General features: G+C 36.9%; 5 protein-coding genes across 5 annotated transcripts; 2 read left to right on the top strand and 3 right to left on the bottom strand.

Annotated features, from left to right (window-relative positions):
- Positions 1 to 5,152: 5,152 nt before the first annotated feature.
- CBF4 (C-repeat-binding factor 4) lies at positions 5,153 to 6,026 on the top strand. The gene has a single exon (XM_086237629.1). It carries the CDS (start codon positions 5,203 to 5,205, stop codon positions 5,860 to 5,862), a length of 660 nt encoding a protein of 219 aa, XP_086093755.1. The 5' UTR covers positions 5,153 to 5,202; the 3' UTR covers positions 5,863 to 6,026.
- Positions 6,027 to 6,216: 190 nt separating this feature from the next.
- Positions 6,217 to 14,976, bottom strand: TWN2 (valyl-tRNA synthetase / valine-tRNA ligase (VALRS)). Its single transcript, XM_086237628.1, has 21 exons — positions 14,695 to 14,976; positions 14,492 to 14,551; positions 14,303 to 14,359; positions 14,018 to 14,190; positions 13,862 to 13,934; positions 13,695 to 13,760; positions 13,512 to 13,595; positions 12,875 to 12,952; positions 12,682 to 12,765; positions 12,441 to 12,520; positions 11,759 to 11,816; positions 11,382 to 11,684; positions 11,110 to 11,277; positions 10,537 to 10,736; positions 9,654 to 10,056; positions 8,631 to 8,882; positions 8,028 to 8,528; positions 7,501 to 7,592; positions 7,285 to 7,384; positions 7,003 to 7,142; positions 6,217 to 6,560 (listed from the first exon to the last, which is right to left on the bottom strand). The coding sequence occupies exons 1-21, from the start codon at positions 14,848 to 14,850 to the stop codon at positions 6,386 to 6,388; spliced, it is 3,303 nt and encodes a 1,100-aa protein (XP_086093754.1). The 5' UTR covers positions 14,851 to 14,976; the 3' UTR covers positions 6,217 to 6,385.
- Positions 14,977 to 15,317: 341 nt separating this feature from the next.
- LOC147289480 (uncharacterized) lies at positions 15,318 to 19,016 on the bottom strand. Its single transcript, XM_086235578.1, has 5 exons — positions 18,588 to 19,016; positions 17,658 to 17,919; positions 17,355 to 17,551; positions 16,753 to 16,940; positions 15,318 to 15,951 (listed from the first exon to the last, which is right to left on the bottom strand). The coding sequence occupies exons 1-5, from the start codon at positions 18,680 to 18,682 to the stop codon at positions 15,665 to 15,667; spliced, it is 1,029 nt and encodes a 342-aa protein (XP_086091704.1). The 5' UTR covers positions 18,683 to 19,016; the 3' UTR covers positions 15,318 to 15,664.
- Positions 19,017 to 19,878: 862 nt separating this feature from the next.
- Positions 19,879 to 25,562, top strand: ABCB28 (non-intrinsic ABC protein 8). The gene is made up of 17 exons (XM_086236621.1): positions 19,879 to 20,330; positions 20,445 to 20,632; positions 20,736 to 20,759; positions 20,934 to 21,035; positions 21,360 to 21,450; positions 22,046 to 22,146; positions 22,315 to 22,365; positions 22,445 to 22,573; positions 22,722 to 22,784; positions 22,874 to 23,153; positions 23,305 to 23,453; positions 23,553 to 23,642; positions 24,294 to 24,428; positions 24,509 to 24,565; positions 24,650 to 24,706; positions 24,942 to 25,232; positions 25,324 to 25,562. Exons 1-16 carry the CDS (start codon positions 19,958 to 19,960, stop codon positions 25,176 to 25,178), a joined length of 2,127 nt encoding a protein of 708 aa, XP_086092747.1. The 5' UTR covers positions 19,879 to 19,957; the 3' UTR covers positions 25,179 to 25,232; positions 25,324 to 25,562.
- LOC147289482 (ATP-dependent Clp protease ATP-binding subunit) lies at positions 25,499 to 26,640 on the bottom strand. The gene is made up of 2 exons (XM_086236622.1): positions 26,068 to 26,640; positions 25,499 to 25,907 (listed from the first exon to the last, which is right to left on the bottom strand). Exons 1-2 carry the CDS (start codon positions 26,524 to 26,526, stop codon positions 25,635 to 25,637), a joined length of 732 nt encoding a protein of 243 aa, XP_086092748.1. The 5' UTR covers positions 26,527 to 26,640; the 3' UTR covers positions 25,499 to 25,634.
- Positions 26,641 to 27,363: the final 723 nt, after the last annotated feature.

Here is a 27,363-nt window from a genome sequence, read left to right on the forward strand (position 1 = left end):
ACAAAAAACTTATTACGTTTCCCCTAATGTATATATTGTTATATCTACTATCATTTCATTTTAGAAAAAAAATGAATAACAAAACTATTTCTCTGACCAGTTGCGCCCTTCTGCAACATCTAGGGTTGAGCAGCTTTAAAGCCTTTAATTCTCCAGCCCAAGTTGCCTCAAAGAGGATCGACCACATACGTACATATATAAGCCATCAGAGTACTTAAATTTCTTTAGAATTATATATGATATATCTTATATACTAGATATGAAAATATCTCAAAAGAATCATGAGAGTCAGTCAGCCAACCATGTCCCACAACAAGGAATAACTTCAAGGAAAAAGAGAACAATATTTAAAGGAAAAGAAAAAAAGGAAAAAAAGGAAAAAAGACTTGGTTTTTATCACACATGTGATCATGTCGACCAAAATGCATTATTAGGGTCCTGTTTGCAGCTAGCTAAGCAATTTAAGCTTTTCCTTAAAATTAAACAGAGAAAATGATGGCATATGGCCCGCATGATTATATTATATTCTCAAGGCAAATTAAATATGTATTGTCTTGTACTAATATATGATTTTTAATCTAATATTTCTCGAAATGCATGGGATGTCAAATTGTTGAAAATTAGGCTTTGAAAAGTTGGTGGTCTGGTCCAAATTAAGTCCCAGTTGGGTTAAATTAATTAAGTTAAAGTTACTACTATTTGTGGTCAATAGGGGACCGGAAAAGATTAACGGCACACCCAACCAAATATTGCTTTTAAAAAGCTCCAAATGCTGTCGGATCTCCTATAGTGGAGGTTCACTTCATTTTGGAGGACGACTGTTCCTAAAGCGGCTGCCTAAAAAACAAAAATTAGAGTTTTTTTGTTACTTTTGGTATTCGAGTAATTCAACTCCCACGTCCTCACTCCTCATAGATACCAATTGAGTATCTTAATATTATAAAGGATATACTTACCCTGTCAAAATAACAGGGGTCAAGGTTGGCCAGTGAGACGATGGGGGATAAGCTTCATCGTCGAGAGGGAAACAGCCCAGATCACCAGCTAAGGCCCCTAAATGATCGCTCAGTGATAAAGGAGGTAGGGGTGCAGAGACAGCCAGGAGGTTTGCCTAGAAGCAGCCACCCTTGAAAGAGTGCGTAATAGCTCACTGATGACATGAAACTTCAATCTTTTAAATAAAAGGTCCATTGATTTTAACTATTAAATTGCAATAACTTTTTACTTTAGGTACCAAAATTAAATAACATTTTAGATTAGGTACTAGTTGAAAAGTTAAACAAAATAATAAAGTAAAAGGTATTAAAATTTACAAATATTACATCACATGCCATTACAATAAAAAAAAAAATATTATATCACAAATATTACATTAATTTATACTATATTGTATTTAAAAAAAAAAAATCAATCCAGTCACAACTTAACTGTAACTATCTTGGTAAATTGAAAGAGACAACTCACACCACTATACGATATATTATTTTGAGTAAAAGTATTATTTTGACCTCTATTTATATATACTATATTATATTATAATTTCTCTAAAAAAAATTCAATCAAGTCACAACTCAACTGTGACTGTCTCACAACTTAGATCTAACTGTCATTCAGTCACAACTAAATTTGAAGTTGTGAGTGTCGTATAGTTACAACTAAATATGAAGTTGAGACTACATTAACAAATTTTCAAGATAATATAAAAGCCTCAAGGGCAATTTTGTCAAAACCTTATAAATTTTAACTAACACTTATCATATGTAAGCCAAAGGATAAAAATGTCAAATGGAAAAAGCTCAAATCAAAGGGGTCAACATATTTGTGACCTAATCTAAAAAATTACATTTAAATTTGGTAGTTCAATTGAAATATTATATGGTCTTCATGCTATACCAAAAAATTATTGAGATTTAATATTTAATTCTAATTTTCTATTAAATAAATTGATAGAAATTAGATTAAAGACATATTAACAACAAAATAAAAATTTGGGTATTTAATTAGATTAAATAAAACTTTGGATAACAAGTTTTGATACGGATCCAAAATTCGGATAAAAAATAAAAAAAAGTTATATATTTATTTGATTTTTTTTAAATAAAAAAAGAAAGGGAAAGGACAGAAAGCTTTACCCTATCTTAATTCTTTATGATAAGATATATGGCAAAAATGGCCAAATGGGCCGGGGCTTATGATCGATACCATACTGATCATACAGATCAATAAGAATCGTTCCTTTTACAGAGATACAATCATTCTTTCATTTCTCTAAACTAAGCAAAGATATACTGTTCTTCTATGACACTACCGTTGCTATGTAGTAAGTAGTCAGTAAGTACTGATCGAGTATGTACCCCACATTCAGTCATTCACAATATCGAGTAAAGCTTTTCGCATGGTTTAATTTATCATCATATATAATTGATAGGCTAGACAGCAGGTCCATCTAGGTTCAAAATGTATCTGTATATAAAACTTTTCCTAGACTTTGTGGGTGAATGGATGATTAGTGATCACATAATCACATCACCTAGATCACGGGTGAATGTTAGAATTTGTGAAAATTAATTCTATAATGCAATTACAACTTACAAGACATACATATACGAATTATGTTTCCACTATTAGGATATAAAATTTTCACTATTAAATATAGTTGTACGCCATATAAACACTACCAAATGATGAGAGGTAAGAAATCCAAGCAAGCTAGTGGCCCAAAAAAAAAAGAAATCCTAGCTAGCTACTAGCTTTTTTTTATCCCACGATCTAAATAGCTATTCTTTCGATCTCTTACCCACATTCAAAGCAAATATAATATTGTTAAGGGAAGAGGCCGGAAGTACTACCAAAGCCCAAAGAGCATAGGCATTTCCTAATCAACTTAGCTAATTAACAAAATTAATTTGCTGTTGTATGATATGGATGTTAATTATTATAGGTCTTTAATTTATCTATAGCCCTATAGGTGAATGTATTTAATTTTCTTCAAAAAAAAAAAAAAAAAAAAGAAAAAAAAAGAGAGGAAACAATAGTGAATAGTCCACCAGAAGGGCAGTCCCTGTCCTCTAAAAACCGACTGAACTGAACCAAAACCGCCAATAAGTATGAAAGTTGATTGATTCGAAAGTTGGAAAGACTAGGAAGCCAGCTCAACCCTTGACTCCTCTCTACCCATCCAGAAAGTTGAAAGGCCCAAAGAGGAAAATTGAACCTTTGAGGTGGAGTCCAAATGACTTAGTACTAGATGAATGAATTATCCATATATATGTAATGTCCCTATCAATATTACTATTGACTATCAAACACATGATGGAGATTGGAGAAGCTAGCGATGCCTCGTTAGCTCCAGAAGCCGTTGCCTTTTCTTGTAGATGAGTCATGAAACAGGTAATAGTAATTTAGTCCAACTTTGAAAGCCTAGATATTTCATTGGGCTCATGGCCTTTTCAGGTAGTCATGACCATGCACTCACTCACTCACCACCACTACTCTACAGCTAGCTATCCCACCCCACTTTCCACCCAGTCCACTTGGTGGTGGGCTACACCTAATCTATTAAGACTATTATACACTATACCAACAATTAATTAAAATTAGGATAAGATTCAAATTCAAATTCAATTCATGGAAGAGAATTTAGTCGTCAAGATTCAAGACATTGACACCCTCACTTTCCTAGCTCTCTCCTACGTACTTCCCAACTGAAACAGTTGGGGCCCAAAAGATTTTATGATAAGCTTCTTAAGTTTTAGAAAACCTTTGCTTTGGTAATTTGGTGTGCTACGACCCAGTGGGAAACCAATGAGTAACCCACGTGGTCCACGCGTTTCGTGTTTACGCGGGAAATCCACCGTCTTTCCTCTGTAAACCTATCTAATCTTTAATAAGTAACGAGTTAACAACTAATCTTTAATAAATTCCAAAAGCAGTTCAGTTATGTTGTTAACTGTCAAACCCGTATGTGTGACGTCATCTGAAAAAGGTTTGCTTGTACTTCTCGCCACGTCACTACCCGCCACCTGTATCTCCCCACATCACTACCCGCCACCCGTGTTTAGTAGCATCAACTTAAAGCTTCGTGGCTTCCAGCGAGCTTCTCAGAGTACGCTTGTCACGCTCCTGCCTTGCCGATCTTTTGGTTCCCCGGCAGTCTCCCCAATCTATTAATTTACAACTTTTTTATTAAAAAAAAACATGTAATGTGAAAATAATTGTCTTCACTTATTAAAAGAAAATTCAAAAATAAAATCTATTTCCTTTTTATTTATTTTTTTATACAAAGAAAATGAGATTGAATTAAGAACATCAAAAAAAATTATCACTAGATAAACTGTGCATTAATACTAATATAAAGACCAACAGGGTACTATTGTTGAATGCCAATTTGTTTCGCACTTTTAATCCTTAGTCAATTTAATAATATTTTTAATGTGTACATGGGCACTCAAAAGAAAAGTTGTCAACACAAAATTTTAGTTTGACAATTAAAATCAATTAAGATGCAAGGGGTACGTGTAAAAGACAGATGTCACTATTTTATTTTTCCACATATTGATTAATGAAGTACGAAGACGAGAAATTTGAAGTATTGAATTGTTTAAGAAGAAAAAGAATCTTTAAAAATAGTGCAGAAAATATAATAATCGCCGATTATTGTGTCTCCACGTACGGTAGAATTAATAAGCAATAGATAAATAATGTGTGGCTTGCAAAAAATAGTATAAAGTAGAAGAGGGAGTCACGAGCGAAAGAGACCGACCCTTGACCTTGACACAATGACACATTGACACCTGATGATTCATTGAACCACCCTTATTTAGAAATTTAGAAGGAGAGAGAGGATATCCAATGAGTCAAACCCCAAACCCAATTGACCCAAAACAGAAAGATGAGAAATATCTAGAAAAGCCACACCTGTCACAAACAAACAAAACAAGCCCACAACTTGGCCCACTTGGGGATCCATAAACACCAGCTGTTATAAATGAACAGCCTGTCTCCTTATCACCACTCCGTAGTCTCCGTGTGCGCGTTTTTGAGATATGCAAACTCGCATCACATATGATATATATACATACCCCTTCACAAACAAATTATAACTAGATAAATATTTAGCAACTACTTGTAGCTGTAAAAAAAGCAGCTCTCTCTCTACTTTCACAAAAGCCACTGCGTACGTAAGTAACCTACTGGTCGAGTATGGATGGTTCTGGTTTGTCTAATTACTACGACCCACATGGGGATTTGTGCTCCTCCACTTCGGACAACAGCAATAGTACGGCTCCTACTCGCATGCACTTGTCGGACGAGGAGGTTTTGCTGGCATCCACTTATCCCAAAAAGCGCGCCGGTCGGAAGAAGTTTAAGGAGACTCGCCACCCCGTCTACCGCGGCGTCAGGAGAAGGAACTCCGGTAAGTGGGTGTGCGAGGTGCGTGAGCCTAACAAAACCACTAGGATTTGGCTCGGGACCTTCCCCACCGCCGAAATGGCGGCGCGTGCACACGACGTCGCGGCACTAGCGTTGAGGGGCCGCTCCGCCTGCTTGAACTTTGCTGACTCCGCGTGGCGGCTGCCGGTGCCGGATTCCGCCAACCCCAAGGATATACAAACGACTGCGGCCAAGGCAGCCGAGGCGTTTCGACCGGCGGAGTCGGGAGCGGTGGAAGCGGCAGCGCCGGCTGCTTCACCGGAACGTGTGTTTTACATGGATGAGGAGGATGTTTTTGGGATGCCGGGGTTGCTGACAAATATGGCTGAAGGGATGATGTTGCCTCCACCTCATTGTTTGGAAAATGACTTCATGGGTGATGATATGGAAGTTTATGCTGACGTGCCATTATGGAGTTTTTCCATTTAGCTTCTAAGAATCTTAAATTTTGTTTTTTGATTTTCGATACTTTTGGCTGAGAAACTTTTTTGCTCCGTACTTGCAATTTTTGGACTAGTACGGGTGCAGCTACATATTATTTAATTTTTATGACAAATAAGAGTAAAGGAACTACTTTGAAGCATTATGCCTCATCTGTGTATGTCATGTAAGTTTCCTATGTTGGATTTAACTGGAGTTGCAAACGGTATGTTTTGAGAGCTTTCTAGGGAATGATTCTAGAAAACGCGCGAAACCCCTTCACAAACTTTCATATCATCGACTACTTTGTGATTGAGACAGAGTTGTAATCTCGCTCTTGTATAGTGGTACCAAAATTCAAAATGCACTAAAGAATATAACATTCACACTCTTCATAAGTTCATAGTGACAGCTGACAATAATCAGTGCGAATCATATCCAAAATCTATGTTTACATGATTTAATAAAAATTGAAAGAAGAAAAAGGAAAGTTTATAACATTTTCTTTTCCTCATATAACAAAAATGGGAAGTTATTCATGTTCATCACTCATTTTCTGTGCTTCCATATGTCGACTTGCTTCTTCAAGAGACAATTTTTCCTTCTCGAGGGTTTCAAGCTTGTCGGCATCAGCTTTTTGTTTCTTCTCAGGGACCTTTTCTTTGTAACCAGAAGCATTCATCATCTTCGATAGCTTCTCCTGTTGCCTGCCAATTATAAAATTAGCGGTCAGCACCGTCAACACGTAGGGGGTTTGGTTTACATGAACTAAAACAGTGGACTAGTATTTATCAAGTCCTAATCAAGAACCATGAAAATCCAAAGCCATTTACCTTACACCAAATTGACGAATAAACATAGGTAATCCAAATTCACAATACCATTGGCTTCAACTTTGAATATTATTATTCATATTACAATTATTTATCACGTATTTAAACCCAAGATTTGCACAAAGTTTATAGTTTTCTGGAAAATGTTCAACTTTTTATGGAAAAAACAAGAATCATCTCAAAACCATTACTTGTTACTTGAACAATATAGTCAACCAACTAATAAGGCCAGTTTTCAAATATCACAAATCGAAGAATAGAACAGAGGAAAGTGGGAAGTGCAACTGTATCACAGGCAATTTAAATTCAAGCTTACAATGTAATGTCTTCCATCTTTTTTCGGATCTTTTCAAGGTCTGCTTCTAAAGAACGAGACCCTTGGAGATAAACAGAAAGCTTGTCATTTACAACAGACACCACACATCCAGTTGGAGTAGCATCATTCTCATCGATTACCTGTAGGGATACAAATTTTCATCATATCTAAATATCAAATGTAACAAGTGGAACACCAACTTTAACCTAGATTTAATACGAACATCAAAATCAAAAGAAAATATGCTATAGCAGATTTTTCAAAGCAAAGCATATGACTTACCGTCAAAGATGACAAATTGGCAAGAGTTTCAATCTCCAGTTGATGGCTGCAAATTATATCCCTATCTAAAATCGTTCTACAAAGCACAAAAGCCGGTCGCCTAAGAGAAACAATACAGAGAGAATGAGAAGCTACTTATAGCAGTTTACAACATGACAAATCCAAAGTTCAGAGATCTTAACCAGGAAAGTGTAACACTGCACTGACAAGATATACCTTTCACGACTTTCTTTTGCAAGTGAACGAAGAGATTTCACAACGGACTCGATGATATTCATCTGAGACTCCACCCTTTCATTTGTCCAGCACTGGAAGAATAACATGATAGAAAGATACGCAAAGTAAGTTGAAGTCGGCAGTAACAATTGTCTCCACTACCTTTTTCAAAGGTAGGTGGTCATTATATAATAACCACTATCCCATGAGTAATCCGTTATGGCCTAAGAAGAAGAATGATGCAAGTGAACTTTTTGCATGACCATTAGCCTCTGTTTTAAGGCTAGTCAGGATCATCCAATTTAATTTTTAAAAGAAAAACACAAGCAATACCCCATTTATTACAGTACAACATAAGGCAAAATTTTGTCAAGAGTGAAGAAATTAACATAACTGTGTCTTGCTAAAGGAACACACATTAAGTATATACAGACACACACTATGTCCACCCTCAGAAAATCTATGTACCTGATCGTTCATCCAGTTGTGCCTTTATCTTTTATTATGACTAAACTAACGGTACTAACCTCTACGATGGATGGGTATTCACATATCATAATTGATGCTGCTCTCTTCTGATCCCTTGATATTGGAAGACGTTGCCATAGTTCTTCTGTGACGAATGGCATAAATGGATGAAGCAACCGTAACCCATTTTCAAGACATAACCATAGCGTGTCTCGTGCAAAACCCCTTTCAGACGCAAACTTTGGATCATTACCAGAAAAGTAAGGCTTGATAGCCTCAATAAAAACATCACACAACTGGTACTGCCACCAAGCATACACTGCACTGGCTGCATCTGAGAAGTCGTACGATTCTAGTGACGAGACAGTTCTAGATATGGCTTTATTTAGCACGGACAGTATCCACTGGCAACTAAATGGCAAAACATCTGGAATTACTTTTGAGGGGGGAACGTAAACATCCCCAAGTCTGCTCATGGCGAATCGTACTGCATTCCACAATTTATTACACCATTGACGATAACCAACAACCCTTTGGATGTCCAGATTTATCTTATCAGACTGAAAAGACAAGACAATCAAATAGATTACTAGATCCATGGAAGAATACAAATACCTGAAACAAAAAAACTGAAAAAAAGAGAGAAAGATAGAAGCCTAAACCTGAGAAGTGTAGGAGACAAGAGCAAAACGGAGAGCATCTGCACCACATTCAGCAATACCATTAGGAAAGTCCTTTACTTGCCCTTCTTTGGCAACTGCTAATTCCTTGGGGTCCAAATTTCCCTCTGAAAGCCTTTGATGTAGGCCTTCAAGGGAGATACCATTTACTACTTCAAGAGGATCAATGACATTCCCCAAGGACTTCGACATTTTGCGCCCATGCGCATCACGAATCATCGGGTGCAAATATACCTGCAGAGCGACCAAAGTCCACCTGTCACTTCAGTAATCAAAATACTATATAAAACTCAGCACAGGAAGATATACATAGCAGAAAATAAATACATTCAGCTGCCATAAAATCAGAGCAGAAAATGCAAGCTTGCAACTTAGTTTACAAATTTTCACCGGCTTATGCTCACAACCCGACCTTATGAGACAAACTGATAAAAAAAAAAAACCTCCCGATTCGAATCAGAAAGAGTGTTTGCAGCCCCTTGTTAAGGTTTCAACCATACAACCAATGGAATGCAAATAGAATTCAATTACCACCCGAACCCTCAACACCTTTTTGCTAAGAAAAAGTCTATATACTGATAAAAATTCAGTTAAAAAAGGCACCAAACACCAGGAGACGAGATATTGTTTGCAGAAAATCCAAAAGGACCAGTTATAATTTCACCACCATCTTCTCAAACACTAAAATGTTGGATTAAGTCATATCTCTCATACAAGCCAAAAAGTTTAAGATAAATAAATAAAACACCCAATGGAAAATGCTGAGAGGCTAATATAAATATAGACGTGCAATATTTGTAATCTCCTAATAGCAATGTAGAAAGAAAAAATAAAATTTATTTTCTTTCAGGCTTTACCACTTTGTGTCCTAAAGAAGTATATGCTTTTAACATTTATAGTCAGGAAACTGGTAATTTATAATATATGCAACATGCAACACAAAGACAGAGCTGGCTATATCATGGCTCTACATCTATAATGTAAAATGCTAAAATTTTTACCCACCTTTGTGAAAGGTACGTTACCACCCAATGTATTTCCAAGCATTACCATACGGGCAACCCAGAAGAAGAGAATGTCATGCCCAGTTTCAAGAACGGAAGTTGGATAAAAAGCCTTCAGATCTTCTGTATCATCCGGCCAACCCAACACAGACAATGGGAAGAGACCAGAAGAAAACCATGTGTCAAGCACATCAGGATCCTGTATTAATTGAAACTTCTTCCCCTCATATGTTTGACTAGCCTGTGCTTCAGCCTCTTCCACATTTCTTGCAACCACCCAACGCTCATCAAACACTCCAACATCTTTCTGCATATCATCCTCCAGAATAACGTACCACGCAGGAACACGGTGACCCCACCAAAGTTGCCTTGAGATGCACCAATCACGAATATGCTCAAGCCATCTGTGATAATTGAGACCAGAACTGAGTAATTTTTTTATTTTTTATTTTCAAAGGAAACTGATAAGAATGTATAGAAAGAGAAGGAACTAATACAAACAAAGAAATCTGAGAAAGTATGAGAATCAAAGATCAAAGAACAGCCAAAACAACAAAGAACCAGGCAACAAGAAAAACAAAGAACAGCCAAACCAAGTATTTAAAATTCATTTTGCACTAATGATACAAGATACACATAATAAACTTGGAGCAGGGAAAAATGAAGTTGTATAGGACAAAATTGGCCAAAGATGGGAGGTTAAAATCAGCACCAGAAGAATCCCCCATACAAATCCTATGGAATTTCCCTTTCCATAAAAAAAAGGACGCACTAGATTTCATTCAATGAAATCTGGCCCAAAACCTCGACTTATTATCTCATTACTCTATACAATGCATACAGTAGAAATCCATACAGCAAGGTAAAGAGAAAAATGAAACCACCTCTTCCAATCAGCAGTATACTGTCTCGGGATGATCTCAAGCTTCCTATTTTCATCATCTATGACAGCACCAAGGGCTTCCTTTCCCATACCACTGCATTTGACATACCATTGGGGCTTTATCATTGGCTCCACAACATCACTGCTTCTAGAGCAAATTCCAAGACGCATCTCATTGGTCTTAGCTTCTTTAAAGAGGCCCTAAAAGCAAGGAGAATAATGTCACTGAAACATCCATAACTCGATACAGAAAAAGACACAAACAGACAATATACTCCAAAAACTAGGAAGATTGCTGCATATGCAACACAGAAATGGTGATGTTGATAAGTGATGCAATTACAAGAAGCTCCTGTTACATTCTGTAAGTGTCCAGAATGAAAGGAATGTGCAACACTTATCAGGTTGAAAAAAAAAAAAAAATTAAAAGAGTGGCAGGAGAATCTCTGATAGTGTTAGAGGTGTTACCAATAACAAATATACTGATCTCTTGGGTAAGCATAAATATATAAAAGCTCTTTAATCAACATCACTATATAAGTTACACACATATGTAATACTGTATAACAGATACCTTCTTCTTTAGTGCTTCAGTCACTGCCTCTCGGGCTTTAAAACGTGGCATCCCTGCAAATTCTCCACCATTCTGGTTTATTTTTCCATCATCAGTAAAGATGTTGATAAACTCAAGTTTATGGCGCTTTCCGACCTCAAAGTCATTAGGATCATGGGCCGGGGTAATCTGCGGGAGCCAAAAGAGAACGATCAAAATATCTTTACATCCTGAAACATAAACCTGAAAAAGAAATATAAAGTAATCATTCACAACTTATATTTTAATTTTACCTTCACAGCACCAGTTCCAAACTCCCGATCAACGAGAATATCATCACATATTATACGAATCCTTCTTCCATTAAAAGGATGAATGGCATGTTTTCCATGAAGATGCTTATACCTTTCGTCCTCAGGATGTACAGCAATAGCAGTATCACCAAGCATTGTTTCCACTCTAGTAGTGGCCACAACAATCTCACCCAAATCTTCTTCCAGAGGGTAGGCAAATGAAGTTAAGACACCAAATTCAACAGGTTTCTCATATCCAGGAAGATCTCTGAGTGTCCTTACTTTTATATCATCATAGTCCACCTACATAGACCCAAAAAATTCCATAAATGCTGAAAATATTTGGGAAAATATGTCACTAACAGAAGAAGGCTCACCTCAATGTCAGATATTGCTGTTCGCAAGACACAATCCCAGTTCACTAGACGATTATCCCTGAAAAACAAAACATAACAGTTTAATCCACCAAGCATACTAACCAAAATGGAGAAAAGAACATAGACGAGGATAAATTATAGGTGTGGATGACTGGAGAAGAAAACCAAAAAAAGCAAACACAGAGACATGGACAAACATATAAGGTATATAACAAAGAATTTTATCCCACCATTAATTTTTGCGTTGATTCAACAAGTCCATTGATGTTTAATATTATCACCAAAGCCTCATCCCAACTGACTAAATAAATAAACATAAAATACATATAAAATCAAACAAGAAACAGAAAGATAATGCTATCATCCACCACCATATAATATCAAACCTAGAAAAGAATTGTTGTATCTTCTCCTTCTGAATTAAACAAACTTAATATTATTAAAAGCTATGACATCAATTATTTTTTATCAAGGCAGCTTATAGTTTCATATTTAGTTACCACTTTAGGGCATTTGCATGTTCTTAGTGTCAACAGGGCATACAGTAACTCAGATTAGCATAGAGCTCTGAGCTGAAAAACTCAAAATAAGCAAAAAAGCAGTTCAAAATTCAAAGTGCATGATAAATCTGATTTTGATCAATGCACAAATGACCGCAAATATTCTCCTATGTTGAGTATACCTGTAGATAAGTCCTTGCTTATGAAGCCTTACAAAAGCCTCTGTAACAGCCTTTGATCTTTTCTCATCCATTGTAAAGCACTAAAAATTAAGGGAAAATAGAGTCGAAATCCAAGAAAACAGGTTGTAAGTATATTTTGTAAAATGGTCTAATAAATAGGTCAAGTAATTTACCAAGACCAGTAATACTTTGCTCCTGACCCAAATCAAAACAAGCTCCAGGAAACTCAAATTATCCTTACCTCACGAGACCAATCCAAAGAAGCACCCAAACGACGTAGCTGCTGTAAAATGGTGCCCCCATGCTTATTTTTCCAGTTCCAGACCTTTCACAAACACGACAACCAACCAACAGTATAAATAATCGGATTCAGAAACTTTAGAGCATCAAAATTATTAAGGATCTAATACTAGGTAGTTGCTGTTCAAACTCACTTCAGACACAAATTTCTCGCGACCAACATCATGCCTGGTTAATTTGCTTTCACGCATTAGCTTCTTTTCTACAACAACCTATAAACAGAAGATAGATGTTATGGCCAGCAAATAAATAACATACGTAAGGAAGATAATCCAGATCGAGATTTGATGAGGTTAATAACTGCTCCTTCTCCCTACACTCAAAATAAGGCCAAATATGCATCAGATTGATCTTTTCAAATTTTGGAATAGAGGCCATTGTAGTAGCTTTTCTGCAAGGAGAGGCTACAAAATTGTGGAGAAGATAAAATATAAAACAGCACTCTTGATGTGTCATTGAGGCAATGAGGGAATGATGCTTATTTTTGACAGAAACCCACCCTTGAGAAGGACATAAGACATGTATGAGCATCGGAAGTTGCAACAGTTCCAACATGCTTCATAAGGAAGTTTTATGCACATACAGCAGACTGTCACTTACTAAAAATGAGGCACCTACGAGTCCCCCATCCAGCAATAAAAAAGGTGGTGATATGGATGAGTGCAATAACTGTAGCTTATGTTAAATTTCTGTGAAGTGTTGGAATGAAGGGAATGCAGACTTTAACTACTTTAAAAATTCAGCAAATTGTTAAAAGAAAAGGAGCAAAACCTGCGTTGCAATCCCGGCATGGTCCATTCCAGGCACCCACAAGGTATTGTAACCAGACATTCTCCGCCACCGAATTATAGTGTCCTGCATATAAAAAAATCACATCAAATAATTTTTCATTAAACACCCATTGGAAGCCACCAATCAACAGCAAAAACTGAGGAATTTATGTAAAGATGTAACCTCAATAGCAGCAGTAAGAGCATGTCCTATATGAAGGGCACCAGTCACATTGGGAGGCGGAAACACCTGCACTTTGTGTAAAAGCAGTTAATTCTGTTGCCCTCTTTTCCCATCCAAAACAATGAAAACTCAATAACAAGTTTTTATCACGCGATATTGACACTCACAATCACAAATGGAGGTTTGGAGCTGTTGGCATCTGCCACAAAGAACCCCGTTTTCTCCCACCACTCATACCACCTAAATCACCAAGCATAAATAATATGAGGAACATACAAGTAAAATTGATCGGAGAAATGATGAAAAGCAAACATCACACTCACGACTTCTCTACAGCACTTGGACTGTACTGTTTCGCCATTTGACTAGACATCCTTTTCTTCTCGCCAAATGGGGTCTCTGGGTCGACAAAATCCTTTGCATTATCATCCTCCTCATTTGAACGCTTTACACTCTTTTTTTCACTCTTCTTAGAAGCAGCGGAAGCTTGTTGCGCCTAATACCAAATTGATTAAAAACAATTAACATCTCACAGCAAAAGAAATCGTGATTGAAAAACCCAGAAATTGCATCTAAAACTACACCAAAGTACATTAAACATCAATTACCTGAAACTTGGCAGCTTTTTCTGCTGCTTTTTGCTTTTTCAATTCTTTCTCTCTTGCCTGCCCAAAATTAAAAAAAAAAAATTAGAAAAAAGAAGAAGAGAGAAAGCATGATTTCATTGGTAAACAGTACTTGACGAAGTATACAAATCTCAGCCAAAGTTTCAAGAAGCAATGGTTTTAAAAGATAACCTTTTCTTCCTTCTTCTTTTTCTTCTCTGGGTCTTCAATTCCAGGCTTTCCAGCGTCCATCTGTGGCATCGAAGAGATACAATTGAACAATACTCAGCCACTCCTAGTTCCAAACTCTGTTAACTATGACGCATATATATATATGTATACATTTGAAAAAGGAGGGAAGGGTTCGACTAGGGTTTGGTAGTGGGTTTACTCACCGCTTTATTAGTCGGAGTCGATTGAAAAAGAGGCGTCGGAATGTGAAAGTGACGGAGGAGATAGGGCGCTGCAACTTTGATCCGGTTGCTGGTGAATTGGTAATAAATTTGCGGCTTCCCTAAAACCCTAATATGGGGTCCAAGGACACCAAGCATATACGGTATTGGCTTATTCGCCACTATTATGGCCACTATGTAAAACCAATCAAAGATTTCTGTCAACTTTAGTATGGTTATTGGATACCATCATTCAGGTGGGTGGGTATAGAATTTCTCATAATTTTATGCAATCTAGGTTTTAATTTGAATTTCATAACTACCATAAAATTATTATATCTGACCGTAAAATTACTTGTGTTACCAATTCCAATTCATTAATGTTATAGTCACATATAATAATTTATTGTGCATAATAACACCATCATTATAGTTATGTGACCCTTTCTGCATAAGTCTATGCCAAAAATATATAAATAGTAGGTCTAGTCTTCTAGAGACATTAACTAATATCTCAACTTACTAAATCCCAATTAATAAGGCAATATTTCATTTGATCAATAACTATCATGTTATCTTGATGAACCAAAAGACTGAGATAATAGTTGTTTGTCATAAACACAACATGCTAAATAGTATTTCACAAAGATTTACATAACAACATCGTAACTTAGTTATTTGAATCTTACAAATACAAACTGAGATTTTCCAGGAAAAAAAAAAAGAACAACTCATGACCTGGAAATCGGGAATCCATCGGAGAAAGTATCCCACATAAATAGTGGAAACAATTGGACCGTTACCAATGAAATGCAAAAACAAAGGGAACCACCATGGTAAGCATTTCTGAGAAACGCATACACATGTGAAAAAGGAGAACATTGATAAAGTAGCAAGTCATGTACTTTGATACAGTCCAGCATCTGATTACTTTGACGCAATCCATCATCTGCATGCTTTAGATTGGGGACCACTATTTGACTTTCTTAAGGTGGGCTGATGTCCTAAACTCAGCATCATCCCTGACAAAACTCCACCAAAGGTATGTAAGAGGGATGGTGGTTGCATGCCAAAGGGCATGAGCATCTACAAATCCCCGGTAAGGTGGGAAGTCATATATCTCGAAGAGCATGGCAAGGCCTCCTCCTGCAACCACCACCCACAACTTCCAGCGTGACGGATGGCGAGTAACACCAGCCCAAACTGCCCATGTAAGAAGCTGAGCAATGCTCATGGCCATGCACACTTTCATGTTCAAACCTGCAAAACTTTGTATAAGCTCATTGCCCAAGGATTAGAGTCCACTACTATGCCGCAGCAAGTAGTGTTTAAAAAACAACAAAAATTTGAATTGAATTTCCAACATGATCCTCAACCCTGTTCAAATGCAACATAAATTGTTGTGAAGAGCTTCAAATGAATAAATTATCCATAATGTATTGCATAAGTTTCAATAAATGGGCAGACTAGAATACGATTTAATAGGCATGTTGACAAAAAGTACAGAACTTCCTGGTAACATATGCGTTTCTATATCAGAACAGCTGTTTCAAGTAATCTCAAAGTGAAAAAGAAGGTAGTTCCCAATGGTTTTCTATGGCATCGATCTTGACCAAAATTTAGGGTTTAGGGGACCATTGGCATGATGAGAAAGCTAGAACAAATGCACTCATCAACAATAAGAGGTTTACTAATTGAGAAAACAAAGCCAACAAATATAGAAAAACTGTTTGCAATGAAACCAGTGACTGCTGTTGCAGTGATAAAACTCCTAGGATGGAAGAAAATAAATTTCATGTAGCAGCAAAAGAAATCTAAAACAGCTAAACTACCACATAGTTAAATTCAGTTGTGCCCAAGTGCTGCAATCCCTTGACAAATGCAATTGTACAATTAAGGTAATTTATAAACTGGACTTTTGAGTATCTATACCATGTGTGAGTATATTTAACTGAGGAAATATTTGAGGTTTCAACACGCATAAATGCACTCATTTGTTTCGTAAACACAGAAAACTATGGTTCATCATTCATGAATGGGGATTTTTGGAAAATGTATTACCGTAATCAAGCTTATAGAAGTTCAGGTATAATATGTGTGTGGTCACGAATGCAATCAGAGGAGCAGAAATCATGACCCTGGCAGCCTCATCTCTCACATTAAAAGCACGCAGTATTGCTATAATGAGGGAAAATCCAAGTAGTGCTACAGCAGAAGAACAATCCAGCTTCTCCGTCAACTCCACATCTCTACATTGTATATAAAAAAAATAGAAATTGAAACTGTCTGAAAATAATTAACATAAGATTAAGATAAACATATCAAAATTGTGTTCTTCCCTAACACTAGGCACAGTCGGTGCCCTAAAATTTTGTATTTGCTACAGGGTCAGTACCACAAGTTATAGCATAGCTTTGCTATTGCAGTTTTAACTTGTCGCCAAGGTCTCAAACCAGAAAACAGAGAAAAAAAATTATAGCTGATCTATTCCTGCTGTCATAACTTGTGACCGTTAATTTTTAGATCTATAGGTGGCCAGGTCTAACGATACTGTGGAAGGTACAAAAATTTGTCTATCTTTCAGCCAAAAGTTGATATTTTGGAAGAGAGAACCATAGTATATATAACCATTCACAGTGTAAAAGGAATTCAAAACCACTTACCGGCTGTGAAATACACCACTCCAAAACCAAGAGTTCATTGATAAGATCCCATAGATGTGCCACACACCAGTATATTCATAGTAAGTCTTCTTATTTGGCCCCAAAGGCAACTTGTAGTATACAAGGATGAAAAAAGATATCCAACCATGAAATTGCATGGCAAGATTGAGAGCAGAAAGAGAAACTGCAACAGGTTCCTATGAAAATGAACAAGTTCATTAAAAGTGATTAGGCCATCTGAGCAAGTAAAATTAGCTTAATCAGATCAATAATCAATGTGCTCTACTAAATTTGACTAAAAACCTGAATGCCATAAACACGCCGAAATGGCCATTTTCCATGATACTTGACAGGCTTGTCACCAAGTTTCTCTCTCTCTTCTTCCCTAGCAAGCATGCAGTGGTACCTGCAGTCACTGCGGCAGTCCCATTGTTTCCAGCGCAAATATAAGGGTTCTTGCATATACCATGGACCATCAATAGGTTTCCCATCAGATGAAAATTTACAGTGTTGAAAGCATATGTCCCCCACACATCCAGATTTTTCACACTGAACCACACAAGACCTGGAAAACCCATAATAATATAATATCATAATGGCTATCATTCAACGGCTATGGGAAAGGGCAGAAAACAAATAAATACAAGACACCAGGACAAAACGAAATTGTGTGGATATATGTTATTTATTTATGAAATTACATTAAGAATTTAAACTGAAATGGCTCATAGCGCATATAATTTATGACACACCATAACCATTATTATCTTAGAAATTTTGACCTTTTTTTTTTTTTTATAATAAATACCACAACATGACTCTATTATTATAGCAATACTACTCTCAGCTCAAAGTAGCCCATAATTTTTTTTCCTAACATTAAATGATTATATAACCTATCACCATTATCAATTTGAATCCATTAAGTAACAAATACGTGACATAGACAGCTGTACGGAATACACACCTATTCCAGATTTCTGAGTTTTCGACCCCTAAAATACGAACTCTTTATCAAATTACTACGTCATTTAGCGATATCAATAATTAAACATTTAAACCTAGCTTATCAATCAAACAGTGCTAGCATTCTATTGAGCTCAAATACTTGAAAGAAACAATTATATAACAAAACAAAAGAAACAAAATACTGATACAGACGATGGAAAACTCAAACAAAAGGAAAGCGAAATTCAAATTATCCTTTTTTAATTAAACAAAATAAAGGCATACTTGTAAATCGGATCAGCATCGCCAGCACTAGCGTGAAGAACATGAAGCAGAGAGGAGAGTGCAGCGAGGAAGAGAATGCAGCGAAGCTGAGCCATCTGATTCTCGGAGGCGGAAAGTCAACAGAGAGAAGTTGTCGAAGTTTCTAGAACGGGCGATAAATGTTCGTGTGGATATGTGACAGGTTGCGTCCCATGGAATCGAGCACTCAGAGAGAGAAGGGGGTGAGTGAGTCGGGAGCGAGTGGAGCTGAGGACGACGGATTGAGTTGAGTTGGTTCGTTGTGATGGTGATGCAGGTTTGGGTTTGGTTTGGTTTGGTTTGGTTTGGCTTGGTTTGGGTTTGGGTGGTGAATCGAGGCGATGGGGGCGGACACCAGAATCTCGTGAGGGGTCTCACGATTCTCGAGGAGACGCGTGGACGACTCAACGTGCTGTGTCGCTGTCTCTGCTACTTAAACTAACCACTGAAGATGTGAGCATATAAGATAAGATCATAAGACTATGAGACTATAGCTAATGGTAAAAATTTCAAGAATGTTTCACATGTATTTAAATTCTTTATAAAGAGATAGGACTCCTTACATGTGGAGAGTTCAATACTATTGAAGGGTGTTAGCTCAATACCATTAGTTTGGCAATAAGCATTTTTCTTATTGTATACATGTTCTTTTAGAATAGTTGTACGTTGCTAAGTTATATTACAATTTTATATCATGAAAAACTAGATTTTGATAATGTAATTTACAAAAATATTATATATTGCACATGATTATCTAAAATTAAAATTTTTTAATTATATATACTATATAATAATAATAAATACTTCTTAGTTTTTTGTTACATTTGAAAGAATTGAACTTTAATTTATTATAATCCTAATTTATTTGCTACATTTTCTTGTCGGTTGGACAAGCTCTATGAGTTTCATTATATTAAGACCCCACTTGTTTGATTGGAATAAGAATTGCACCGCCCATTTGTTAAGCTAATAAGGAGATTTAAACTTAAAGATTCTTTTTGCAAAGTGAAAAGAAATAGGATGAAATATCACTTATATCAATATACCATTAAAATGACATTCTAGCTAGTTCTAAAATATTTGCAAATTAGTTATTACCTTAGCTAAGATTTATCTTTCTAAATAATGATATTCCACCCATGCATTTGTGAATATTTGTTTAAAAAAGTAATAATAATTGGGTGTGGCCATGTGGAGTAAATGTGGGGCGAGTCTATCTACTACATAGAGATAAAGATACTCTCGCGCGTGCGGGCGGAGCTATTCCAAAATTTTGGGACAAGAAAAAAGCTCTTCTACCTCGCCGTTATCTTAGCGATTGAGTAGACTGGACACTGGAGAGAGCAACAGCCATGACCTCTGTAACACACTCTTTTCCTCTCACTCCCACCACCTCCACACGCGTCCGCGCAACAACCAAGCCGAAACTCGCCCTCTCCTCTCTCCGCCAATCACATCCCTTCCCGCGATTCTCACTCTCTCGTCTCCCAAGGCCGCCAAAGACCACCACCTCCTTCGCCTACGTGTCCGGGCCCGCCTCCGACCCGATTGTCAGCGAGCCCGACCCGAAATTCGACGGGCCGGACTCCAAGGGCCAGCCGCCGAGCGTGATTAGCTGGGGGCTCTTGTGGAGCCTTCTGCTTAAGCACAAGCTGAGGCTCGCGATCTCGGCTTTCGCCCTCATTGGCTGCAGCGCTTGCACTCTCTCAATGCCCATATTTTCAGGTACAAATTTTGAATTATTATTTTATGTTTGGTTGGTTAGCGAGAAAATGAATGAAAAGAAAGGAAAAGAAAATCAATGTTATTGATTTTTTTTTTTTTTTGTAATTTCATCAGGGCGGTTTTTCGAAGTACTTATAGGGAAGAGACCAGAGCCATTGTGGAAGTTGCTGAGTAAAGTTGGTGTTTTGTACGCTTTGGAGCCAATTTTAACAGTAATTTTTGTTGTTAACTTGAATACTATTTGGGAAAAGGTTATGTCCACCCTCAGAGCTCAGATTTTCGGAAGGGTTTTGATTCAGAAGGTAAAATCCCGTTATTTCATTTTCAGTCCGTGTTAGTTAATACAAACTTTGATCTCTCTTTATATGTGATATGTGATACTGTTTTTCTTGTTGATCCTCGCAGGTTGAGTTTTTTGACCGTTACAAGGTATGTGTGTGCATAATTTTTGTTCCTTAAATACCAAATCATTTGAATTTTTCAATATTATTTAATTTTGAATTTTTGTTAGTTATTCGGCCCTAGTCAAGTTTTTATTTGAGAATTGTGTATGATCCGAACCTTTTTGTACTATTGGATTGAGTTAGATTTTGCTCCACATAGGTTGGTGAACTGACGGGTTTGTTAACATCTGATTTGGGTTCTCTTAAAGACGTTGTGAGCGAAAACATTTCAAGGGACCGTGGATTCAGGGCACTTTCTGAGGCAAGCAACTCTACACCAAGTACAAGTGAGCTTTATGTTGCCTCCATTTAAGCATGTAATACCTGATTTTGATTCTCATGGAATTCACTCAGTTTTCACCTCTACAGAACCAGAAGCTTTCCTGATTTTCAGATTTACTTTACCGACATTATGTGATTGTTCGTGGATGTGATTATTATTATTATGTTAATCAAATTGTTGTACTACAAGATGGAAATTACAAAGTAATCCTTTGCAGGAGAATCGTATATGTGGGTTATTTTTCAATCTATCACTCATCCTCATGTATGCCCAATAAATCTCCTGTTTTCTTTGTTCTTGTAGGTTACCGGGACAATATGCATACTATTTGTTTTGGCTCCCCAACTTGCACCAATCCTGGCCGTGCTGATGCTCACCGTGTCTGTTTTAGTTGGTATTTATCTTGTCTTCAAAACTGTTTAAAATTGACATTGTATGTTCCTCCTCACATGAGGGTGGTTGTAGTTGCATTTCTCCTTCTTTGTTTTCTTGTTTTGAAAAGCTCTTTTATTTGTTTTCATTGTAGAAAATTTTGTGAAATTCATAAAGCTTTATAATGATTTGCATGATTATGTTGAGTAATCTGTTAATATGTGTGTAACGGTTTCATATAGGTCAGAGTAGAAGTAACAAGCATCACCGTCAAATTTTCATGATTTTTGTTTTCTTAATTTACTCTGGAAATGGGGTGCTAATAATACCAGAAATTGAACTGTGATTATTTACTCTGTGTGACCAGGATTAGGAATACTGTATACATCACAATCAGCTCCTAATTGATGATTTTTTACCAATAGTAATTGTGTATATTAGTATCTGAAATTACCAATTGCATCAGATTAGGTTCTTCACATCTTTCAATACCGTGCAAATTTGTCCTGTTTATGGTTATCTAATGCTCACAGTAGTCTTTAGGTGGGAAGTTTTGATATGTTGTTGCTTGAAACATAGTTTTTCCCCCGATTCTGACTATTAACAATTTCCTGAAGCCGTATACAAGAGATCAACCATTCCTGTTTTCAAGGCTCATGGATTGGCTCAAGCATCCATATCTGATTGTGTGTCAGAAACATTTTCTGCTATACATACTGTAAGTTTTCTGAAATTCTTGGCTACATATTTATATACCATCTGGATCTTCAAATAATAATTTCTTTGTCAACCACAGAAAGCTTTTTCATTCAGATATCAGAATGGAGTGTTTTTTAAGATTGTGAGTACGCTTGATGATTGATATGGTAACCACATGGTGTTGCAGGTAAGATCCTTTGGTGGGGAAAAGCGCCAAATGCTAATGTTTGGTCGACAGGTAAATAACACAAGGTAGTAAATATGAAAACAGAAATGCCCTTCAATGCACTTTAGCATTTTCTTCATGAGCTTGGCAGGTGCTCGCTTACCAGGGCAGTGGAATAAAGCTTGGCACTTTTAAATCCGTTAACGAATCTTTGACTAGAGTTGTTGTTTATATATCTTTAATGGCCTTATATTGTCTTGGAGGAAGCAAAGTGAAGGCGGTAAGCACTTGTAACCTTTCATAATTAAGATTCAGTCCATCCTCTCCCACCATCCATTCCTAATATTTTGTCTTACAATATTGATTATATGGCCCATTAATTTAGTTCTTGGTAATCAAATTCTTTTCTGAACTTTTCCTGCTTGCAGGGTGAACTCTCTGTTGGAACTGTGGCCTCTTTCATTGGTTATACTTTCACATTAACATTCGCTGTGAGTCAGTTTCCACTGTTTGTATACCTTTGTCCTATTTCCATCTTCTCAATGCTTTTGATAACTGTCTTATGTAACCGGCCTTTCAGGTTCAAGGCCTGGTTAACACATTTGGTGATCTTCGTGGAACATTTGCTGCTGTGGAAAGGATTAACTCTGTTTTATCCGGGGTAGATATTGATGAAGCCCTTGCTTATGGTTTAGAAAGAGAAATGCAACAAAAGAAAGTACTTGATGAAAATTACAGATTGTTCCTCATCAATGGTTTCAGTGAGAAAAATCAGTCAGTAAATATGCATTACATGTCAGATCTAAAATCAGCTAGCAACATTGGCCGCTTAGCTTGGTCTGGTGATGTTTATCTTGAAGGTATCTAGATGCAGTTTCATGCATTTTCTTTTGAAGTGCAGTGATTACCAAATTTGCTTTTTGCTTATTCCTCATTGTGGTTTTGGACCTTTTGGTTATAATATATTCCATCTAATAACCTGATTTTGTTTAACCTGACTTTTTTCTGCAGATGTGCATTTCTCTTATCCTTTGAGACCTGATGTAGAAATTCTAAATGGTCTAAATCTAACACTAAAATGTGGAACTGTAACTGCTCTAGTGGGATCAAGCGGTGCAGGAAAAAGTACTATTGTACAGCTATTGACCCGTTTCTATGAGGTTTTGTTTCTTCTCTTTCTATGTTCGAAACATCAATTTCACTTTACTTTTCTTGGATGGATGAAACTTATAACTAAGTTAATTGGCCAACTTCTGCAGCCAAATAGAGGTCGTATAACAGTTGGAGGAGAGGATGTCCGAACATTTGACAAGAGTGAATGGGCACGGGTTGTCTCTATAGTGAATCAAGTAATTTCTTTAATCTCCACAGATGTGATACAACACTTTACGCAATGCATTTTTCTCACATAAAATTTTCTTACCCTTGGTTCTGCTCTTACTTGATTTGGTGAAACAACTTGTGCAAATTACCACATGTAGCAATCCAAGTTACCTTGGATTCATATTGACGGGTTCTCTGTCTTTTCATTGATTTTGGGTTGTCAAAATGTGATGTGGTTTTGACTGATTTTGCTCATAGTACTCTACCCAATGAACTAACCTATGTTTGCATACCTACACTGTATTAGTGTATATTTAGATTCTTTTTCTTTTTTAATGATGAATGTGCATATAATTAGATTAGTTATAGTTTCCCTAAAGCATTCTGAAAACATATCATTCTTTTTATGTCCAAACTTGGTGCCTTTCTTTTTGTGGGTCCAAACATAGCTCAACTTCATTTGAGTTTTGAACTTGGGGTGGGTTGGTGGTAGGATCATGATTTCGATTTTTGGTAGGTTAGTCTATAGTTAATGCTTACTTTTGGTTTTGTTGGGCATTGATGTCAAACCAAGCCAACCCAGAACCAAGTTGCAACTGTGCTAATAAGAGGTGCTGAATATAATTATTTTTTCTAACATTTTTTTTCTTACTGTTCTCTATTTACAAATGATGTAGGAACCTGTTCTCTTTTCGGTGTCTGTGGGAGAAAATATTGCATATGGGCTTCCGGATGATCATGTATCCAAGGACGATGTGATAAAGGCCGCAAAAGCTGCAAATGCTCATGAGTTCATAATTTCTCTTCCACAGGTTGGTTGTCGTTGAATATGTTGTGTTTTACTCTGCTAGCTCCTGTGTTGTTTACTGAATTCTTATTTTGTTTTTGAAAGGGCTATGATACACTAGTTGGTGAACGTGGAGGTCTACTTAGTGGCGGCCAGAGGCAGGTATGAAAAAACAGTTGAGAGAGAGAGAGAGAGGGAGGGAGAGGGAGACAGATACCTGATACTTTTCTTTCTTTCAATCTTCAGAGAATCGCTATTGCAAGAGCTCTGCTCAAGAACGCCCCAATCCTGATACTTGATGAGGTAAACTATTTGTTCACTTTTATTGCATCTATACATGGGTTCCATTTGTTTTTTTTGGTGGGTAAATGAACAAAGTTGTTTCCGTTCTTGGACCATGGTAACAATGAATCTGGAAATATCAAAAGCTAGGCTCGGCAATTTTTTCCATGTTTTTCAAAGCTCTTCTTTTTGTGGCATTTGAATTTACTAAGCCCAACCCAGTTTAGGCTTCATTAGTTGAAGTTGTTTGCCACAGGCCACCAGTGCATTGGATGCAGTTAGTGAGCGCCTAGTCCAGGATGCACTGAACCATCTGATGAAGCGCAGGACAACGTTGGTGATTGCTCACCGATTAAGCACAGTTCAGAATGCCCATCAAATTGCAGTGTGTTCTGATGGCAGGATAGCTGAACTTGGGACCCACTCTGAGTTATTGGCTATGAAAGGTCAATATGCTTCATTGGTCGGCACTCAGAGGCTGGCATTTGAGTGATTTTTTAAAATACTAGATATTTCCGATTGTCCAAAACAATGACAGAGCATACGTGTGAGTTTTACAATTATACATAATATTGCTTCTTCTCTGTTCTGGCGGCGCTATATTTACTTCCACTCTAACCATTCTTTTCTTCATGCAGGGATATAATTGCATTTTCTAAAGCAAATGATGGCTATGGGTTGCATATAGAGAAAGATAACACCACAAAAGCTTCCATAACCTTCTGTAGTTGAATGATAACTAAAGTTGTTCTTATCAATTTGTAAGCAGTCAAATTCAGCTACATTTTAATGTAGAGCTGTATAATACTTACAGATATCAATTATAATGTTCATTAATAAAAATAAGTGTAAAGTTCAATTACAGGCAAGTCTGAAACCGAAATGTGATATGCCCGTTCATTTATAATGTATATGGATTATGAATTCCTGATTGTCTTTCTTGAGCCCTCTAAGAACTAGACAAGGAAATAGTGGCATTCAGGTCGGCAAGGCATTCCGTAGGAAGGCCAAGGAAGGAGTTAATGAGGAAGTCATCAATAGGATCAACAGTTGCCACTCCAACCAATTTGCACTTTCCTTGTTTATCCAACCTCTCCCCTTTTCCACTTCTTAATGTTCCTTTCGAATCCTCAGATGTCAATACCGTCTCCACCAGCAGTGGAGGAGCCTTGTAGATACTCCCAACTGAAAACCAAAACTTGGCTTTGAATTCAAGATCAACCTACAAAAATGACAGTAGCAGCAATACAAAACAGAGTGGTTATGGAACAGTTTGTTATGGAATGAATTTCAAGAATGTTATTATGTTTTTTTATTGAAGCATTGCTTAGATATTTTGTGAAGGGTGAAGGAACTGAAATGAGTGCAGCATAGTCTTCTACCTTGCCAGATTGTTGATTGATGCTCCCGCGGAAGAGCTCTGGGACAATGTCAATCTTCAAAAATGGTGGCAATGGCAATCCCAAGAACTTTGTTGTTGCACTCTTCAATGGTGGGATATAGAGTGTTTCAATGTCAAATGACACCAAAACTGAATCACTCAAGTTGCTTTCTTCGACCTTTGTACCAGACCCAGTTCCAGTCCCACCTTCAGCATTGTATGCAAAGTCAGGATATCTGGATATCCCAAGCTTGCAGGTATTCAAAGTCCTGAATTGGACAGTATAAAGTTTGGATTTTGAATGTTTGGTTTGAGAGGCTGTGGTGGTGGAAACAAGTTCTTGTTGGTTTTCACTGTAAGAAGAGGAAGAGAAGGAGATGATTTTTGTTCTAGGCCTCTGCTTTTTAGTTGGGAATTTCCAAAGAATTGGAGGGTTCGAGTTGTTTATCTTGCACCCCATTTGGGGCTACCTCCCTTTTGCGTTTTGTGAAGGTAGAACAGAGGGATTTGCGTTTCTGAATTATGTGGAAAGCAACTTGAAACACCCTTTCGTTTTCTTATTCTTTTTTCCTCTCTAAATGAAGTTGAGCATTGCAAAACTTGAGGCTGGTTTTGAGTCTAAACCTTATCCTTTTATTGGAAGATTAAAATCTACATGGTGTCTGGTTATGCACTTGACACTTGGGCATATATTATGCAAGCGTAAACAGAGAAGTGTATTAGTGGTCCCCTACTTGATCTGTTTGAAGTTTACTTTGGAAAACACTTCCATCACCAATTTTGGTGACTGGTGACTGCCCAAAAAAAGAGGGAAAAAAAAAAAAGATAAAAACTTCAACAGTGATTGTGACATCAAAGTTTCGAAAGGGTGATGTCACGTTATATACACGTTTGTAGTAACAAAATACCTTCAAGCTTATATTAGCTTTTTCATCCATACCAGTGTATTTGGGATCCTCTCCTGGATAAAGAAAGAAAGAGAGTCAAAGCAAGCTTTTTATGAAAATAATCACCTTTTCTTTGGGATAAGCTAATAGATAATAGATTGTTGTCCCCTAAAGAAGGGTAGCAGAACATAAATAATAAGAGATGGTGTTTTCTTTGCCTACATGCCTAGTGAAGTGGGTTCTCCACACTAGCAGATAGTGAGACAGGTGATAATGCAGATATCTTTTTGAAAGCCACCCTTTCATTGTAGCAGAGGGATTCCAGATTTTATTTTCTTTCCCATCATTATCTTGGCAAATTGTAACTTAGACTAGAGAGTATAATGGAAGTTTCGTCATAAAAACGTGAA

This window comes from Dryas octopetala, chromosome 3 (genome assembly GCF_963921425.1).
Source record: "Dryas octopetala chromosome 3, drDryOcto1.1, whole genome shotgun sequence".
Lineage (NCBI taxonomy): Eukaryota > Viridiplantae > Streptophyta > Magnoliopsida > Rosales > Rosaceae > Dryas > Dryas octopetala.

Bases quoted from the DNA above. Each gene is read 5' to 3' on its own strand.
- CBF4 (XM_086237629.1), top strand. From the start codon at position 5,203: ATGGATGGTTCTGGTTTGTCTAATTACTACGACCCACATGGGGATTTG.
- TWN2 (XM_086237628.1), bottom strand. From the start codon at position 14,850: ATGCTTGGTGTCCTTGGACCCCATATTAGGGTTTTAGGGAAGCCGCAA. The intron at 11,685-11,758 runs GTGAGCCTTCTT...GGGTCTATGTAG, and splicing joins CAGCAATATCTGACATTGAG to GTGGACTATGATGATATAAA. The intron at 7,143-7,284 runs GTAAGTCATATG...GTATCCCTACAG, and splicing joins CCAATTTGTCATCTTTGACG to GTAATCGATGAGAATGATGC.
- LOC147289480 (XM_086235578.1), bottom strand. From the start codon at position 18,682: ATGGCTCAGCTTCGCTGCATTCTCTTCCTCGCTGCACTCTCCTCTCTG. The intron at 17,920-18,587 runs GTATGCCTTTAT...TGGGTTTTCCAG, and splicing joins GATGCTGATCCGATTTACAA to GTCTTGTGTGGTTCAGTGTG. The intron at 16,941-17,354 runs GTAAGTGGTTTT...TATACAATGTAG, and splicing joins AGTGGTGTATTTCACAGCCG to AGATGTGGAGTTGACGGAGA.
- ABCB28 (XM_086236621.1), top strand. From the start codon at position 19,958: ATGACCTCTGTAACACACTCTTTTCCTCTCACTCCCACCACCTCCACA. The intron at 21,451-22,045 runs GTATTTATCTTG...AATTTCCTGAAG, and splicing joins CACCGTGTCTGTTTTAGTTG to CCGTATACAAGAGATCAACC. The intron at 24,707-24,941 runs GTAAACTATTTG...TGTTTGCCACAG, and splicing joins CAATCCTGATACTTGATGAG to GCCACCAGTGCATTGGATGC.
- LOC147289482 (XM_086236622.1), bottom strand. From the start codon at position 26,526: ATGGGGTGCAAGATAAACAACTCGAACCCTCCAATTCTTTGGAAATTC. The intron at 25,908-26,067 runs GTAGAAGACTAT...TCATTTTTGTAG, and splicing joins TCAATCAACAATCTGGCAAG to GTTGATCTTGAATTCAAAGC.